General features: G+C 48.2%; 1 protein-coding gene across 1 annotated transcript; it reads right to left on the bottom strand.

Moving 5' to 3' along the window:
* Nucleotides 1-3,076: 3,076 nt before the first annotated feature.
* On the bottom strand, nt 3,077-16,892 carry rabac1 (Rab acceptor 1 (prenylated)). The gene is made up of 6 exons (XM_073056043.1): nt 16,800-16,892; nt 15,314-15,415; nt 14,674-14,886; nt 13,204-13,301; nt 5,210-5,311; nt 3,077-4,355 (listed from the first exon to the last, which is right to left on the bottom strand). The coding sequence occupies exons 2-6, from the start codon at nt 15,379-15,381 to the stop codon at nt 4,267-4,269; spliced, it is 570 nt and encodes a 189-aa protein (XP_072912144.1). The 5' UTR covers nt 15,382-15,415; nt 16,800-16,892; the 3' UTR covers nt 3,077-4,266.
* Nucleotides 16,893-17,110: the final 218 nt, after the last annotated feature.

Here is a 17,110-nt window from a genome sequence, read left to right as displayed (position 1 = left end):
ACATCGAGCATGGCATCAGAGAGCCCCGGGAAACATGAAGCTCCAGGGTATTGAGGGGAGAGTCCTCTAGTGGTTGGAGGTCACACCTTACACAAAGGGAGTCATTTCCCCATCCCAGGACATCACTGCTGGACATTGTCAGGGCAGTGTGCTGAACCCAAGCACCTCTTCATCAGTGACAAGTTCGGAGATACAGGTGCTAGCACTCTGTTATATTCAGCCAGGATGTATGCTTGGCTTAGCTATCAAGCCCGATGGAACCATTTCTACTGACAGGAGAACGGGCATAAGCAGGTTACTGGTGCCTTAGAGCCAGTTGCTTCAGGTAAATGGGACTTGTCAGCTGTGGTTGGCAACTCATCTAGGGGAAAGAAAATTCTTGGCTGCTGCCTTGCAGCTTTACCTGTTCATTGGGAAGACTCGAGGAAAACTCCGGAGCTAGAATCCCTAAGGCTGTCCTACATTGAGTTCAACGCTGACTGGCGACACTTACGACGCCGCTGGTACTAAACTGTATCGGTCTCTGCCATTCCTTTGGATTCATCAGCCTCATGAAGAGGGGGATCCTGCTGCAGCAGCAACAGCTTGCTCTCCATATCATACTGCTCTAGCTTCAGTATCCACAGATAACTAGGACGCAACATCGGTGGTTGACCAGACCCATGGAGAGTCAATGTGTCCTGGCGAAGGGTCTCGGCCCGAAACGTCGACAGCGCTTCTCACTATAGATGCTGCCTGGCCTGCTGTGTTCCACCAGCATTTTGTGTGTGTTGAGAGTCTATGTTAAGTAGCCTATATATACACACACATCAATAGCAAGAGAACGCACAGAGGGGCTGAGATATGGCAAGTAACATCCATATTGTGAGTGACAGTCTCCTCCAAAGGGTAGTCTATCCATCTCCCACGACTGTTTACGAACCAGAAAAAAATCTGCAAGCAACACACGCAAAATACTGGAGGAACTCAGCAGGCCGGGCAGCATCTACTGAAGAGTTCAGTCGACGTTTCAGGGCAAGACCTCAAACGTTTCTCTTCTATTTTCCTGATGAAGGGTCTCCTAAACCCCAGAAAGTACAGGCCCAGAGACATAAGAATGTTGACTGGTTAGGTGCTGCCTGGCCTGCTGAGTTCCTCCAGCATTTTGTGCTTGTCCCTTGACTGTTTAGTGTCCTGGGGGAAGAATGGAAACTCAACTAGACCAACCTCATAAATCCCAAAGCTAAGAGGTCAGAGGCTGGGGATCCTGCAGTGAGTGAATCGCCTCCTGAATCCCACAAGACTTAACACAAGTCAGGGGTACGATGGAAAGCTTTGCACTTAGTTTGGTATGTGTGGCTCCAACAACTCTCTCGAAGCTTGATACCACCCAGCAGAGCAGTGTGCTCAATTCCCCACCCCAAATACTCATAGACCATATGACATAGGGACCGAATTAGGCTTTATGGTCCAGGGAGTTTCCTCCGCATTTATTTGTGGCTGATTTATTTTACTTCTTGATCTCATTCTCTTGCCTTCTCTATGTAACCATTGACACTCTGACTAATCAAGAACCTATCAACCTCTTCTTTAAACATACCCAATGACTTGGCTTCTACATCTAACCGTGGCAATGAATTCCACAGATTCACCGCCCTCTGGTAAAAGGAATTCCTCCTCATCTCAATTCTAAACGGATGTCCTTCTATTCTGAGGCTGTGTTCTCTGGTCCTAGACTCTCCCATACTTGGAAATGTCCTTTCTCCACTCAAAGATGTATTTTATTATCAAAGTATGCATGTGCTCTCTATCTAGGCCTTTTAATATTTCCATGAGATCATCCTCATCAACTCCAGAGTACAGGCCCAGAGACATCAAAGCATTGTCTGTACTCTTTTCCATTGATGCTGTCTGGCTTGCTGAGTTCCTCCTGCATTTTGTGTGTGTTACTTGGATTTCCAGCATCTGTAGATTTTCTCTAGTTTGCAACCACTCATATATTAACCCTTTCATTCTTGCAAACCTCCTCTTGACCCACCCTAACCCCAGTACATCCTCTTAGATATGGAGCCTGCAACTACTCAACACTACTTCATATGTGGTCTGATGAATGTCTTATAAAGCCTCAGCATTACATCCTTGCTTTTCTATTTCTCATCCTCCGGAAATGAATGCTAAATTGTATTTGCCTTCCTCATTACCGACTCAACCTGCAAGTCAATCTTCAGGGAATCCTGCACAAAGCACTCCCAAGTTCCTTTGCACGTCAGGTTTCTGAATTCACTTGCCCTTTAAAAAAACCCAAAATATATCACTGTACATTTTTCTGCAAATATTCTATCTGCCACTTCTCTGCTCATTCAATCTGTCCAAGTCTTTCTGAAGGCTCTGTTTCCTTAACACTCCCTCCCTTCCAAACCTGCCTCACAGATCTGTGACCACGGCCACTACAAAGGGCTAGAAGGACAGCAAGGATAGGGGAAACCTCACGATGTGCAGATTCCCTCACAAGTCACACTCCATCCTGACTGGGAAATCCATCACCATTTCCCTATTGACACTGGGTCTAAACCCTGGAACTTCCTCCCCACCGTGCAGCAGATTGAGGAGGCTGCTCACCCCTACCTTAAGGTGCAACCAGCAACTCTCAGATCCTGGAAAACGACATGAACTGGCAGAAGCAACTTCTTTAAATAGCTATATTAAAAATGTTGAGGCCATACTTGGAGCACTAGGTGCAGTTCTGGTCACCCCATTACAGGAAGGATGTCCAGGGTGCAGAAGAGGTTCAACCAGGATGCTGCCTACTTTACAGGATATAAGCTACAAGGAGAGGTTGGATAAATTTGGGTTGTTTTCTCGGGACCAGCAGAAACTGAGATGACACCTAACAAAAGTTTATAGAATGAGAGGCACAGATAGGGTAGACAGGCAGATTCATTTTAACCGGAGCAGAAATGTCAAACACTTGAGGGAAGTGGAGGGTGGGGAGAGGGAGAAGTGTTTGTTTTAACTACACAGTGTTAGATGCTAGGGGTACTGTTGGAAGCAGATGCAATAGAGGCTGCTGTCTGGACACACAAATATGCAGACAGTAGAGAGATAAACACATGGAAGAGGTTTATTTAAATTCAACATTGTGTTTGGTACTGAAATCATGGTCCAAAGGGCCTGTTTACTGTGCTCTACTATTCTGTTCTATGTGCCTCTATGATCTTCTTTTCCATATGAGTACCAGGCATGGCCCTCGTGGTCTGACCTCACAGGAGTATTTGGTTCAGTGGGGCCCTCTCCCGAACCCCCCAGCACACAGCGACCCTGATTCAGTACGTCTGACAAGTCACTCAGTTTGTGGACACATTTATTCACTCCCAATATAGTGAAACGCCTGGTAGGTGGGAACTGTAGTATCCGAGATAATGGTTTGGGGGGGGGGGGGGGGTGGAAGAAGAAGAAAGGGAGGGTTGTGAGGAGAAAAAGGAGTGGGAGGACCAGGCGCAAGAAATATGGGGTGGGGCACGTGACCCCTTCCCCAGAGAGGGTGTAGAGGAGACGAGGTGAAGGGAAGGTTTGTAGAGGGGTGCGGCTTATTGGGAGGGGAGATGTGAGGTGGGTGGAGGTGATGGGGAGAGTGTGTGGAGTGGATTCATTTGTATGGAGGGGAGATACATGGAGGAGGGGATGGGGGTGGTGGGGAATTGTGAAGGTGCTCTGAGCAGCGACAGGTGGGTGGACCTACCTGAGCCCTCACCCACACAGGATGGAGGGTCCAGCACAGAGCAGCTACAATCCACCAAGTACCTCCAGTTGGGCCCAACACCTCACAGCTAGCAGACCTGCTCAGTAGCAATGCAGCGGGATGCGGGTGGGAGGCCCCAAGTGCACACTGCCTCTGACCAAACCCACTGCCCAAGACAGCCATCTGCTCCCTCCTTCTGAGGATACGCTCATGTCTGGGGACCTGGGAATACATGGCATCCACCGGATCTCTGGGGTTCTCCCAAGGAGCAATGGCCCCACAGAGTGTCCCGGGTCAGGTCGAGCTTCAAGCCTGACATCCGTGTAAATGTTCCAACCAAGGTTAATGTGCAAAGAAGATTCCGCTTGCCATGACTGGTGAGGGTCAGTGAGTCCACAACAGTAGATATATGCTGACGAGGGCAAGAGGTGAGAATGAGGTACGGTTACAATGACAGTGGGGAGGAGCAGACTGAACTGATGGATGAGAGGGGCAGCAGGAGTCAGAGTCTGCCCCTCCGTGCGGCACCCGTCCATATCTGCGGCTGCTCATACTGCCTCCATCTGCAACTCCTCTCCATCTCCAGACTCCAGCTCGTGGAAGCTGGCATGGCCCCCGATGAATACCAGCGTGGCACCTGTGGGAAGGTCAGGGAAAGAGAGGGCATCAGTGAGGAGAGAGCTGTGCGTGAGGGGGAGGAAGAGGGGTTCTGGCTTGGTGAGGGGAGCAGAGAGGAAGGGGAAAGCAAGGTGTATGTGGAGATTTGCGTGTGGGTGAGAAGAGAACATGGGGGGGAGGAAAGGTGTGCGTGTAGGAAAGAGTTTAGAGAGTCTGGTTTGGGGAAGTGGGGGTAATAGCACTTCAGCGAAAGGGGATGGTGGGAGAAAGCCGGAATGGGGGGAAGAGAGAGAGTGTTATATTGGCTCAGCGAGGAGACAGCGAGTGTGGACTGCGGTGGAGGAAAGATACAATTTAGAGGAGTGGAGGAGAGCAGAGGGAGTGAGAGAAGGATTAGGCAAGGTGAAGGGTGGGGGGGGAGAGAGGAATGTAGTTCTGAGGGGGAAAGGGCTGGGGGGAGGGGGGCAAAGGACATGTTTAACAGTGGCATAGGCTCAGGGTTATGTGGTAGGAGAGGTTTGGAGATGACGGACCACTAGAAGGACTGGGGGTGGGGGGTGGTGGGAGGGGAGGGAGGCAGTCACAAGGGAAAGGGTTGGGCCTAAGAGGATAGAGATGGAAAATGAGGAGGAGCAGGGCAAATCCATGGAGTGCAGGGAACGGGAGAGTGGTGGGATCGTGGAGAGTCAGAAGTGAAAGGTGCAGTAATGAGAGCAAAGGGATACATAGAGTCATGGGAATGGAGACCCCGAGAGGAAGACAAAAGTTGTCGGATGGACAAGTAGAAGTGCAGGGCGAAGATGGGACAGGGAATCACCCCGGCACCGCTGTGTGGGATTCCACAGCAATGCCCCTACCCCACTCATTACTCACCGAGCACCCAGAAGACAGCAGAGCCAGCACCTGCCAGCCAGAAGAAGGGGAAGGACACCGCTCCGGAAACAGCATACTGGTGAGCAGGACTCAGCTCACGGCCTGTGGGCAGCAAGGCAGACACGGCTCAGTTCCAGCACAACTCGCTCAAACCAACTACCGACAACCACCAACCCAACCACCCCCAAAACGAGAATCAGAGTTGGGCTGCACAACGGTTGGCGAAAGTGCGGTAGGAGGAGGAGTAAGGACGCCAGTTGGCTGGTGCATGGCAAGATATTGGCAAAACCAACATTGCAACTACTTTATTCAGAGCAGTTTAGAGGGGTGGGAGGTGTGGAAGGTCAGAGGTGCTGAGCAGGGAAATGGGGTGGTAGGGCTCCTCTCGGGACATGCACACTCCCCATTACCCTGTCCATCGTCTCCCTCTTTGCCCGCATTCTTACACAGGCCACACAGGGGTTGCGTGAGTTGGGGACGGCAACTATTATTGATGTGCCCCATATGTGGGCTGAGAATTTTGGCTCATAAATCACCGATGAGTTGGGATTGGGTATTAGAGAGACATTCCATCATTCGCAGACCACATCGGTTTTATAGGGCAAGCAGCAAGAGGTTTAGAGGTGTCTGAGATTAACCTATTTGCACTGGGGTTGGGGACGGTGCTGGAATCATGGACATTCTGACGGAGGGTGCAGTGGAGAAAGACTCTCATAGCATTTAAGCATTTGAGTCCAGGAGTGTAGACATTATACTGGAAATGTACAAGTTGTTGGCGAGATCAGACTTGGAGTAGAGTCATAGGCAAGTGTAGCACAGAAACAGGCCCTTCGGCCCATCTGGTCCATGCCAAGCCATTTAAACTGCTTACTCCCATCAACCTGCCCCCAACCCATAGCCCTCCACACCCCAGTATCTATTCAAAGTTCTCTTAAACACTGAAATCGAGCTCGCATGCACCTCCCACTTGCACTGACAGGTTGCTGCATACTCTCACAACCCTGGATGAACTACGGTCCCCTTAAACCTTTCACCCATGACCTCCAGTTGTAGCCCCACCCACCCTCGGTGGAAAAAGCTTACTTACAACTTTCCCATCTATACCCCTCATAGTTCTATCTCTATCAAGTCTCCCCTTAATCTCCCACGTTCCAAGGAATAAAATCCTAACTTATTCAATCTTTCCTTATAACTCAGGTTCCCCCCCAGTCCCAGACACATTCTTGTAAATTTTCTCTGTACTCTTTCAACCTTATTTGCATTTTTCCTGGAGGTAGGTGACCAAAGCTGCACACAATACCTCAAGTTAGTCCTCACCAATGTTTTACACATCTTCAATATAACATCCTGTACTCAATGTACTGACTTATGAAGACCAATGGGCTAAGAGCTTGTTGTTTGACCCTATCTACCTGTGATGGTACTTTCATTGAATTATGGACCTATATTCTCAGATCCCTTTGTTCTACAGCACTCCTCAGTGCCCTACCGTTCAAGCTGTAAGACCGACCACCCTGGTTGGACCTACTGAAGTGTAACACCTCACACTTGTCTGCATTAAATTTCATCTGCCATTTCCAGCTGGTCCAGATCCCACTGCAAGCTCTGACAGTCTTCTCCACTTTCTACAACACCTCCAATCTTGGTGTCTTCAGCAAATATGCTGATCCAGTTAAACATACTGTCATCCCGATCACTGACATAGATAACAAACAATAATAAACCCAGCCTTGAATCCTGCGGCAATCCACAAGTCACAGGCCTCCAGTCAGCCAGGGAACCATCTACCACCACTCTCTGGCTTCGCCCACAAAGCCAATGTTTCATTCAATTTACTACCTCGTCTTGAATACTGAGCAACTGAACCTTCTTGACCAACCTCCCATGCAAAATCCCTGCTAAAGTCCATGTAGACAATATCTACTGCTTTGCCCTCATCAACTTTCCTGATAACTTCCTCGAAAACTGTAAGATTGGTTAGATACAACCTACCATGCACAAAGCCATTTGACTAATTCTAATCAATCCATGCCTTTCCAAATTCTCATATGTGGTCCCTTAGAACACTTTCCAGTAACTCTCCCACTACTAATGTCAGGCTTGCTAGCCTGTAATTTCCTGATTCATTTTTAGAGCCAAACATTAGCTATCCTCCAATCCTCCAGTACCTCACCTGTCGTTTAAAGATGGGCTCCTGCAATATCTGCACTTACATCCCACTGGGTCCAAGGGGACACCTTATCAGGCCCTAGAAATTTGCCTTACGACAGCAAACACGTTCTCCTGTTATCTGTATAGGGCCCATGAATTTGATGTCGCTTTGCCTTACTTCTACGGTCTCTGTGTCCAGCTCCTGAGTAAATACAGATGTAAGAAATTCACTCACAGTCTCCCCCTTCTCTATCGGTGGGTTACCATTACGATCTTCCAGAGGACTAATTTTGTTCCTTACAATCCTTTCACTCTTAACATATCTGTAGAATCCCTTATGATTCTCCATTGCCTTGTTTGCTCAAATAACATCATGCCATTTAAAAAAAAAAGACCTCCTGATTTCTTTAAGTGGGATGCCATGGTAGCACGTAGTGGTTGGCACAACACTTTGCAGTACAGGTGACCCGGGTCCAATTCGCGGTGGTACCTGTAAGGAGTTTGTATGTTCTCCCCACCACCTAGTGGGTTTCCTCCCGCAGTCCAAAGATGTACCGGCTGGTAGGTCAATTGGTCATCGTAAATTGTCCTGCAATTAGGCTAGGGTTAAATCAGGGGATTGGTGGGCAGCGTGGTGCAAAAGGCTGGAAGGACTGTCTCCATGTTGAATCTCAGTAAATAAATGGTTCTCTTGCATTTAGAATACAGAACAGAAAGCAAGAGGACAGGCCCTTCGGCCCAAAAAGTTGTGTTGAACCAGCTAAAAAGTAAATCAAACTCCCCCCCCCCCCAACAAACTAATCCCTATAACCCACACAATGTCCATATCGCTCCATCTTCCCTCCTCATACTCATGTGCCTATCTGAACATTCTCTTAAAAGCCTATAATGTATTTCCCTCTACCATCGTATCAGGGAGCACATTCCAGGTATCCAAACTGAGTAAAAAAAAAACTTACCCTTCACATCCCCTTTGAATCTACCCCCACTCGCCTTCAATGTGACATCTCTACCTTCTGGTATTGGACATCTCTACCTCGGGGGAAAAAGATACTCCCTGGCTACTCTACCTATGCCTCTCAATCTTATAAATCAGATCTCCCCTCAGCGGCTCCTTTGTCCAAACTCTCATGACAGCACATGCACTCTAAACCAGGCAGCATCCTGGTAAACCTTTTATGTACCCTCTTCAAAGCATCAACATCTTCCTATAGTTGGGCGACCGGAACTGTATGCAATACTCAAGATGTGGCCTAACCAAAGTTTAATAAAGTTGCAATATAAACTTTTGACTTTTGATCTTAATGCCTCAATTAATAAAAGTAAGTAATCCATAAGCTTTCTTAACTACTCTTTTGACCTGTGTAGCCACTTTCATGGAACTTGGATCCCAAGATTTCTCTGTTCAGCAGCATTGTTAAGGTTTGCCTTTAAAAGTGTACTTGCGTCCTTGCGTTTGCGTAAAGGTGCAACAATTCACCTTTATCTGGGATAAACTCTGCCATTTCTCTGTCCATATCCGCAGCTGATCTATTTCGTGCTGTATCCTTTGTCAGTCTTCTACACTATCCAGAACTCTGCCAATTTTGGTATCATCTGCTAACTTAATAACCCACTCATCTACATTTTCACCCAGGTCATTTATTTACATCATAAACAGTAGTGGTCCCAGCACAGAACACTGCAGGTTACCACTAATTAAAGACATCCAGCTCAAAAAAGTCCCTTCACCCACTATCGTCTGACTTCTATGTGCAAGCCAGTTCAAACAGCCAATTCACTGCTAATCTTCTGGATTAGCCTCCCATGAGGGCCCTTGTCAAACACCTTACTAAAAACCATACAGACAACATCAATTGCTCTACCTTCATTTATCACATTGTCAAAAAAAACAATTAAGTTGGTAAGACACAAACTGGCCTGCACAAAGCCCCGCTGGATCTCCTTAATTAGGTCATGGGTTTCCAAATGCTCATTCATCCTACCCCTAAGAATTCTTTTCATCAATTTTCTCTACAACTGACATGAAACTGACCAGTCTATAGTTCCCAGGACTTTCCCTTGTTCCCTTCTTAAATAGAGGTACAACATTCACCACTCCTCCTGGACCTCACCTATGCCCATGCCCAGAGGGGACATGAAGTTACTGGTCAAGAGGCCCCAGCAATTTCATCTACTGCCTCCTTCAAAAACCTGGGATAAATCCCATCAAGCCTAGGGACTTATCCACCTTAATACTCATTGGCAGACCCAACACTTCCTCCTTCTTGACCTCCAAACACCCTAACACATTAATGTACTCAGCACTGATCTCCTGGTCCTCCATGTCCTTTTTCTTGATAAATACTGAAGCAAAGTACTCGTTAAGTACTTCACTCACATTCTCTGCAACCAAACAAATATTCCCCTCTTTATCCTTGAGTGGAACTACCCTCTCCCTTGTTATCCTTTTGGTCTTGATGTATGTACAGTCCCTCATATACTCCATTTGATCTGAACTTCTGGAGCTTTACATACTTTTACTTCTTGACTAAATTCATCACCTCTCTGGACGTTCGAGATAATCTTATCTTTCCATTCCTGCCCTTCCTTCCAACAGGAACATACATTTCCTATACTTTGTGCAATTGATCATTAAACGCTCTCCACATGTCTGACGTGGACTTGCCAGAGAAAAGGTGTTCCCAATTAACTCTTCTTCCTTCCTGCCTAATACCCTTGTAATTTGTTGTATTCCAATTTAAGGTCTATCCTTATCTATAGCTAACTTGGAAGTTAGGGAGTTGTGGTCACTGCTTCCTAACTGCCTACACACTGAAAAGTCAATCACCTGGCCAGTCTCATTACTCAACAGGTCTAGTACAGACCCTCCTCTCATTCGAATGTCTAGGTATTGATTTAAGAAACCCTCCTGGATACACTTAAATTCTGTCCCATCTAACCCCTTGCACCAAGAAGGTTCTTGTTTATATTAGGGAAGTTGGAATCTCCCATAACAATAACCCTATATTTATTTATTTTACACATTTCCTTAATCTGTTTACATATCTGTTCCTCAATGTCCTAGAGGTTATTGGGGGGAGGGGTCTGCAGTATAATCCCATAGTGTGATTGCCTCCTTCCTATTCCTGAGTTCTACCCAAATGGGTTCAGTGTCTGAACCTTCCAGTATGTCTCCTGAGTGCAGCTGTGATATTGTCTCTGATTAGTAGTGCAACTCCCACCGCCACCCCCTTTACCTCCTCCACTATCTTTACTAAAAATTCAAAACCTTGCACATTAATCATCCATTCCTGCCCCTCTCTCAACCAAGTTTCTGTCATGGCCATAATGTCATAGTTCCATGTACTGATCCATGCTCGAAGTTCATCAGCTTTACCCATAATATTTCTAGCATTAAAATACAAATATTTCAAAATATCCTACCTATCATACTGTCATTTTGATTTTACCTTTCAATACTTCCCTGACATCTACCTTTTCATCCAATCCTTCACTTCCCATTCCCAGACCCCTGCAAAACTAGTTTAAACCCTCCTGAGTAGCATCAGCCAACTTCTCGGCCAGGATATTGGTTCCCTTCCAGTTCAGGTGTAATCCATCCCTCTTGTACAGGTCACCCCCTTCTCCAGAAAAGGTTCCAATGATCCAAGAAATTGAAACCCTGCCCCCTACACCATCTCCTCAGTCACTCATTAATCTGTGCTATCATCCCATTCCTACCTACACTAGCCTGGGGCAACGGGAGTAATCTGGAGATTCCTGCCTTGGAACTCCTTCTCAGCCTCTTTCCTAACTCTATATACTCACTGCATGGGACCGCTTCCTCTTTTCTGCCTACGTCGTTGGCGGTGATATGTACAATGATCTCTGGCTGTTCACCCTCCTCCAGGAGAATGTACTGCAGCCACTCTGAGACATCCTGAACCCTAGCACCCGGGAGGCAACAGATCATCCTGGTGTTTCTTTTGCAGCCACAGAATCTCCCGTCCGCCTCCCTATCAATCTCCTATCACTACCGCTCTGTCTGTCTTTACCCTTCCCTGATGAGCATCAGAGCTGGGCACAGTGCCATTAGCTTGGCTGCTGGGACCCCCCCTCCACACCCTCAGCAGTATTCAAAGATGTATATTCGGTGCTGAGAGTGCAAGTACTGTGTGAAGTTCTGGTTTCCCAGTTAACGAGGATTCAGAAAAGATTCACGAGGAGGTTACCGGGACCGGACCAGACCAGATTGGAAAGGCTGGGTACTGGCCAAATGAGGGACTGAGAGTGCCTGGGTCTGAGAGGGAGGACTTGAAGTTTATTCGATTTAAGCGCTGGGCCAGACTGAAATGATTAGAGTGTCGCGGCCCGAGGAGAGGGACAGGCTGTGCTTAGCTCACTGCTTACAACATTTAGTCATCTCTGTGCTGAACTGACGCTGTGGCCTGCAACTCGTGGGCTTGTGGCTCGGCTGCAGTGATGACTGGCTTACTGGCTGTGGACTCACTTTTGTGAACTTCAGTTCGAAAGTTATTTGCTTCGTTTTACTGTTTGTATGTTTTTTTTATTCTGCACATTTTACAGTCTTCTTTTCAATGGGTTCTATTGTTTCCATGTTTTGTGGCTGCCTGTAAGGACATGAATCTTAAGGTTGTATATAGTATACATACATTGATAATGTACTTTGGTGGAACATAGCTGCTCAAGCAGCATCTGTGGGGTGAAGGGTGGAAGGAGGATCTGTTGACGTTTCAGGTCAAGACTCTATAATAGTCCCAAGTTACTCCAACATTTCGTTTGTTGGTCCAGACTCGAGCATCCTTGGTGCCTCCCTCAGACATAGATGTAAGGTGTGATAGGAAAGGTTTAAGCTGTTTTTTCATAGATGAACTCAAAGGAGTCACCATTGCATCTCCCGGCGAATCACACTCTCTCTCTGTCTCGTCTCTCGGAGAGATGGTTGCCAATTCTCTGGGCAGAGAACTCAGGACAAAAAGTGGCGTGACAAACTCTTAAAACCGTAAATCATTTGTTATATCTCCCTTCTCACTGTGGAAAAGGACATCTCTTTTGTGGAAGTAAGTAGGGGTGGGAGAGGGCTGTTGATTTGCTGCTGCTTCTGCGTGGGGGCATTGGGGTTCTAACATTTTTACCCATTCTTTAGGGCACTCCTGTCTTCATGGATGTCTCTGAAGAACAAGAATTTCAGAATGTATATTGCATACATTTCTCAAATATTAGTTGGAACTATTGAAAGGTTTAAGAGGAATCCAAGGAGGAAATATTTTTCACAGAGGGTGGCAGTTATATGAACAAGCTAGACGAGGGGATAGCTGCTATGTTTAAAAGACGTCCAAAAATTGGTTAATAAGTTGGCACAAGATTGTAGGCTGAATGACCTGTACTGTTCTGTGTTCATGAACACAGTTACAAAAGGTTTAGACATATATTGATTTGGTAAATGGGACAGGCTTAGATAGGTAACTTGGTTGGTATAGATGACTTGGGCTAAAGGGCCTGTTTTGGTGCTGCATAACAGTAAATCTAGACCTATATGAGCACTTAAATCACCAGGATAGACAAGGGTCTGGACCAACTGCTAATGTACTTTGGTGCTTGGCAGTCAGCATGGAAACTATGGGCCAAAGGCCTGTTACTATGCCATGAGACTCCATGACATCTTGCAGATGGAGATGTCCCCAAGGGAACTGCTGTTCAACTGCAGGGGCCTTCACTGGGATCAGCAGCTGCAGTTTGTACTGGCCTTCCCCACACTTGTTGGCCAAGGGCTGGTGACAGGGGTGGGGGCGAGGCAGCCTCGATAAACCGCAACAGGAACACATCTCGATTTCTCTCACCAAACAGCACAAGCCGGGACTGGGAGGCCCGCAGGTGGACGATGTAACAGGCACCAAAGAACACGGCCAGGGCGACCAACAGCATCGGTGAAGTGACCCTGTGGGGGGAGAAAGAAAAGCAGCACGAATGTCAGATGGGATCATCCCAACAGACATTCCCCATAAACACGGAGAGTCTCTCAATGGCAGACCTGAGTCAACGTTTACAGCCTCACCTAGGAATGTCTCTCAATGCCAGATCGTACAGATGACATTTACTATGTAACATCCTCAGCAGCAGAGTATCTCTCAAAGTCAGGTCACATTCTCTAATGGAAAGCCTCAACAGGGACATATCCCAATGGCAGACCACAGACACACCATCAGCAGGGAGCATCTCTCACTGGCAGACCACAGTCCCACCCTCACGAGGTAACATCTCTCAATGGCAGACCACAGTCCCACCCTCACCAGGAAGCATCTCTCAATGGCAGACCAGTCACACCCTCACCAGCGAACATCTCCCAATGGTCACAGTCACACGCTCACCAGGAAACGTCTCCCAATGGTAAACCACAGTCACACTCTCACCAGCGAACATCTCTCAATGGTCACAGTCACACCCTCACCAGGAAACATCTCCCAATGGTAGATCACAGCCCCATCCTCACCAGGAAGCATCGCTCAATGGCAGACCAGTCACACCCTCACCAGCGAACATCTCCCAATGGTCACAGTCACACCCTCACCAGCGAACATCTCTCAATGGTCACAGTCACACCCTCACCAGCGAACATCTCCCAATGGTCACAGTCACACCCTCACCAGCGAACATCTCCCAATGGTCACAGTCACACCCTCACCAAGAACATCTCCCAATGGTCACAGTCACACCCTTACCAAGAACATCTCCCAATGGTCACAGTCACACCCTTACCAAGAACATCTCTCAATGGTCACAGTCACACCCTCACCAGCGAACATCTCTCAATGGCAGACCACAGTCATACCCTTACCAAGAACATCTCCCAATGGTCACAGTCACACCCTCACCAGTGAACATCTCTCAATGGTCACAGTCACACCCTCACCAGCCAACATCTCTCAATGGTCACAGTCACACCCTTACCAAGAACATCTCTCAATGGTCACAGTCACACCCTCACCAGCGAACATCTCTCAATGGTCACAGTCACACCCTCACCAGCGAACATCTCCCAATGGTCACAGTCACACCCTCACCAGGAAACATCGCTCAATAGTCACAGTCACACCCTCACCAGCGAACATCTCTCAATGGCAGACCACAGTCACACCCTTACCAAGAACATCTCCCACTGGTCACAGTCACACCCTCACCAGGTAGCATCTCTCAGTGATAATTACCTTCCTATACCACATCCTTCACTCCCCAATGAGGAGTCGCAATGCAAGCCTCCATCCCAGTTAGCCCCATGGCCCCAACCCTCCAACCCCTTCCCCGGCACTCACACGCAGTAGACAATGAGGCCCAGGAAGACAAAGACGTAATTGCTCTGGAAGTACTCCACATTCTTCACCAGCCGCTTGCACATCTCGCCCAGGTTCTTGGGCTTGGAGAAACGCTTCTGGTCAACGAAGTTGGCCCAGGGGCGAATGGACAGCCGGCGCCTCTCAATCCACTCCTTGGCTGGACCCTGCGAGATAATCTTGGGGATGTAGATCCTGGTGAGGGATGTAGGGGTGGGAGGGGGAAGGGGCAGAGGAGGAGACGAGAGTTCAAAAGTGGGTTTGGGAAATAGAGGGATCTTCATTATGCAATGGACCAAGTGTAGAGATAGACCACCAAAGCTGGGGAGCAGCACCCACAAGCTCACCCTATGGTCCCGAAACCTCTCAGCAGATGGTAGCAACTGCATATAGTTTAGACATGCCCTTACACAGAATGCAGTGTCCTCCCACGAGCTGATCCCACCCATGCTCAGGGGAAGGCTCCACCCCCAATCTGACATGTCCACAGGCTGAGCCCGTTCTCACAAAGGGGACAGGCTTTGCCCACAGGCTGGCCCTACCCCCTTAACGGATGGCTGGAGTCAGGCTAGAAGAGGCAATGGGCAAGCTAGGTCTGCAATATCGCTCAGTATTGCGTTACCTGCCCATCACACCTGTCGCTTCCTCCTCCTTGGTGAGAGAGAACACATCCTCTGCCTTTGTCGTCATGGTTCCCAGGCTTCAGTGCAGCAGTAGGAAGTAACTGAAAGAAACACATATACAATCATAACATCTCTTTCTGCAGGTCCTTACACACAGGTATACTCATTGGGCATATATATCCCTGCTCCACCAGCTGCTTGTATCTGCAGACCAACACTATCCCTGGATACAGGTATCCAGAGACCGACATTGTTCCTGAGTTCAGGTATTCCAAGACCACCAGTCTCCCTGTGCACAGGTATTCCCAGATCACCACTCTCCTTACGTACGGATATTCCCAGATCACCACTCTCCTTACGTACGGATATTCCCAGATCACCACTCTCCTTACGTACGGGTATTCCCAGATCACCACTCTCCTTACGTACGGATATTCCCAGTTCACCACTCTCCTTACGTACGGGTATTCCCAGATCACCACTCTCCTTACGTACGGGTACTCCCAGATCACCACTCTCCTTACGTACGGATATTCCCAGATCACCACTCTCCTTACGTACGGATATTCCCAGATCACCACTCTCCTTACGTACGGGTATTCCCAGATCACCACTCTCCTTACGTACGGATATTCCCAGTTCACCACTCTCCTTACGTACGGATATTCCCAGATCACCACTCTCCTTACGTACGGGTACTCCCAGATCACCACTCTCCTTACGTACGGGTACTCCCAGATCACCACTCTCCTTACGTACGGGTACTCCCAGATCACCACTCTCCTTACGTACGGATATTCCCAGATCACCACTCTCCTTACGTACGGATATTCCCAGATCACCACTCTCCTTACGTACGGGTATTCCCAGATCACCACTCTCCTTACGTACGGGTATTCCCAGATCACCACTCTCCTTACGTAGGGATATTCCCAGATCACCACTCTCCTTACGTACGGGTATTCCCAGATCACCACTCTCCTTACGTACGGATATTCCCAGATCACCACTCTCCTTACGTACGGATATTCCCAGATCACCACTCTCCTTACGTACGGATATTCCCAGTTCACCACTCTCCTTACGTACGGATATTCCCAGATCACCACTCTCCTTACGTACGGATATTCCCAGATCACCACTCTCCTTACGTACGGATATTCCCAGATCACCACTCTCCTTACGTACGGATATTCCCAGTTCACCACTCTCCTTACGCACGGGCATTCCCAAACCGACTATGTCCCCCACAGTTTTTTTCCAGACCTTCCCTAAACTGTATTCCCAGACTATTTCTGGTATAGATATTCCCCAGAGTAACCCTATCCCGGGAACAGGTACCCATGGACTGACCCAGTCCACGACTCTGGATACAGATATTTCCTAAACCTACCCTGTCTCTGGATAGGGCCACCCATCCCCAGGCTGACGCGGGGTTGGTGTAGTAATTGAGGTCGGGGGTCCATTAAAGATCCCACTCCTTACCTCCGTCGTCGCTCCTTCCGATGTCCAGTTGGCAAGGAAATGACGTCCTCAGGAACCAACCCTTTCCACGATTCCACCAATCGGGGGGGGGGGCGGCAAGGGGAGGGAGTGCGCGGCTGCTGACCAATCGGCGAGCGTCGGTGACGGAAGGAACCAATCAGCAAACAAAGTGGTTGACGGACGCACGCAGATTGCCGGAAGACGCCGAATGGTCGGCCAATCAGGTTGGACCAAAACAACCCAGGTTGGACCAGCCCTTCGTTGTGCTCTAATTCGGCTAACATCTTGGTTAACTCCTTCCCCAAAGCCTG

Source organism: Hemitrygon akajei, chromosome 1, assembly GCF_048418815.1.
Source record: "Hemitrygon akajei chromosome 1, sHemAka1.3, whole genome shotgun sequence".
In the NCBI taxonomy this organism is placed as follows: domain Eukaryota; kingdom Metazoa; phylum Chordata; class Chondrichthyes; order Myliobatiformes; family Dasyatidae; genus Hemitrygon; species Hemitrygon akajei.
The sequence above is the reverse complement of the archived record's forward strand: the minus strand, read 5'-3'. Positions and strand labels throughout refer to the sequence as shown.

Bases quoted from the DNA above. Each gene is read 5' to 3' on its own strand.
- rabac1 (XM_073056043.1), bottom strand. From the start codon at position 15,381: ATGACGACAAAGGCAGAGGATGTGTTCTCTCTCACCAAGGAGGAGGAA. The intron at 14,887-15,313 runs GTAACGCAATAC...ATCCCTCACCAG, and splicing joins GCGACAGGTGTGATGGGCAG to GATCTACATCCCCAAGATTA. The intron at 13,302-14,673 runs GTGAGTGCCGGG...CTCCCCCCACAG, and splicing joins GGCCTCATTGTCTACTGCGT to GGTCACTTCACCGATGCTGT.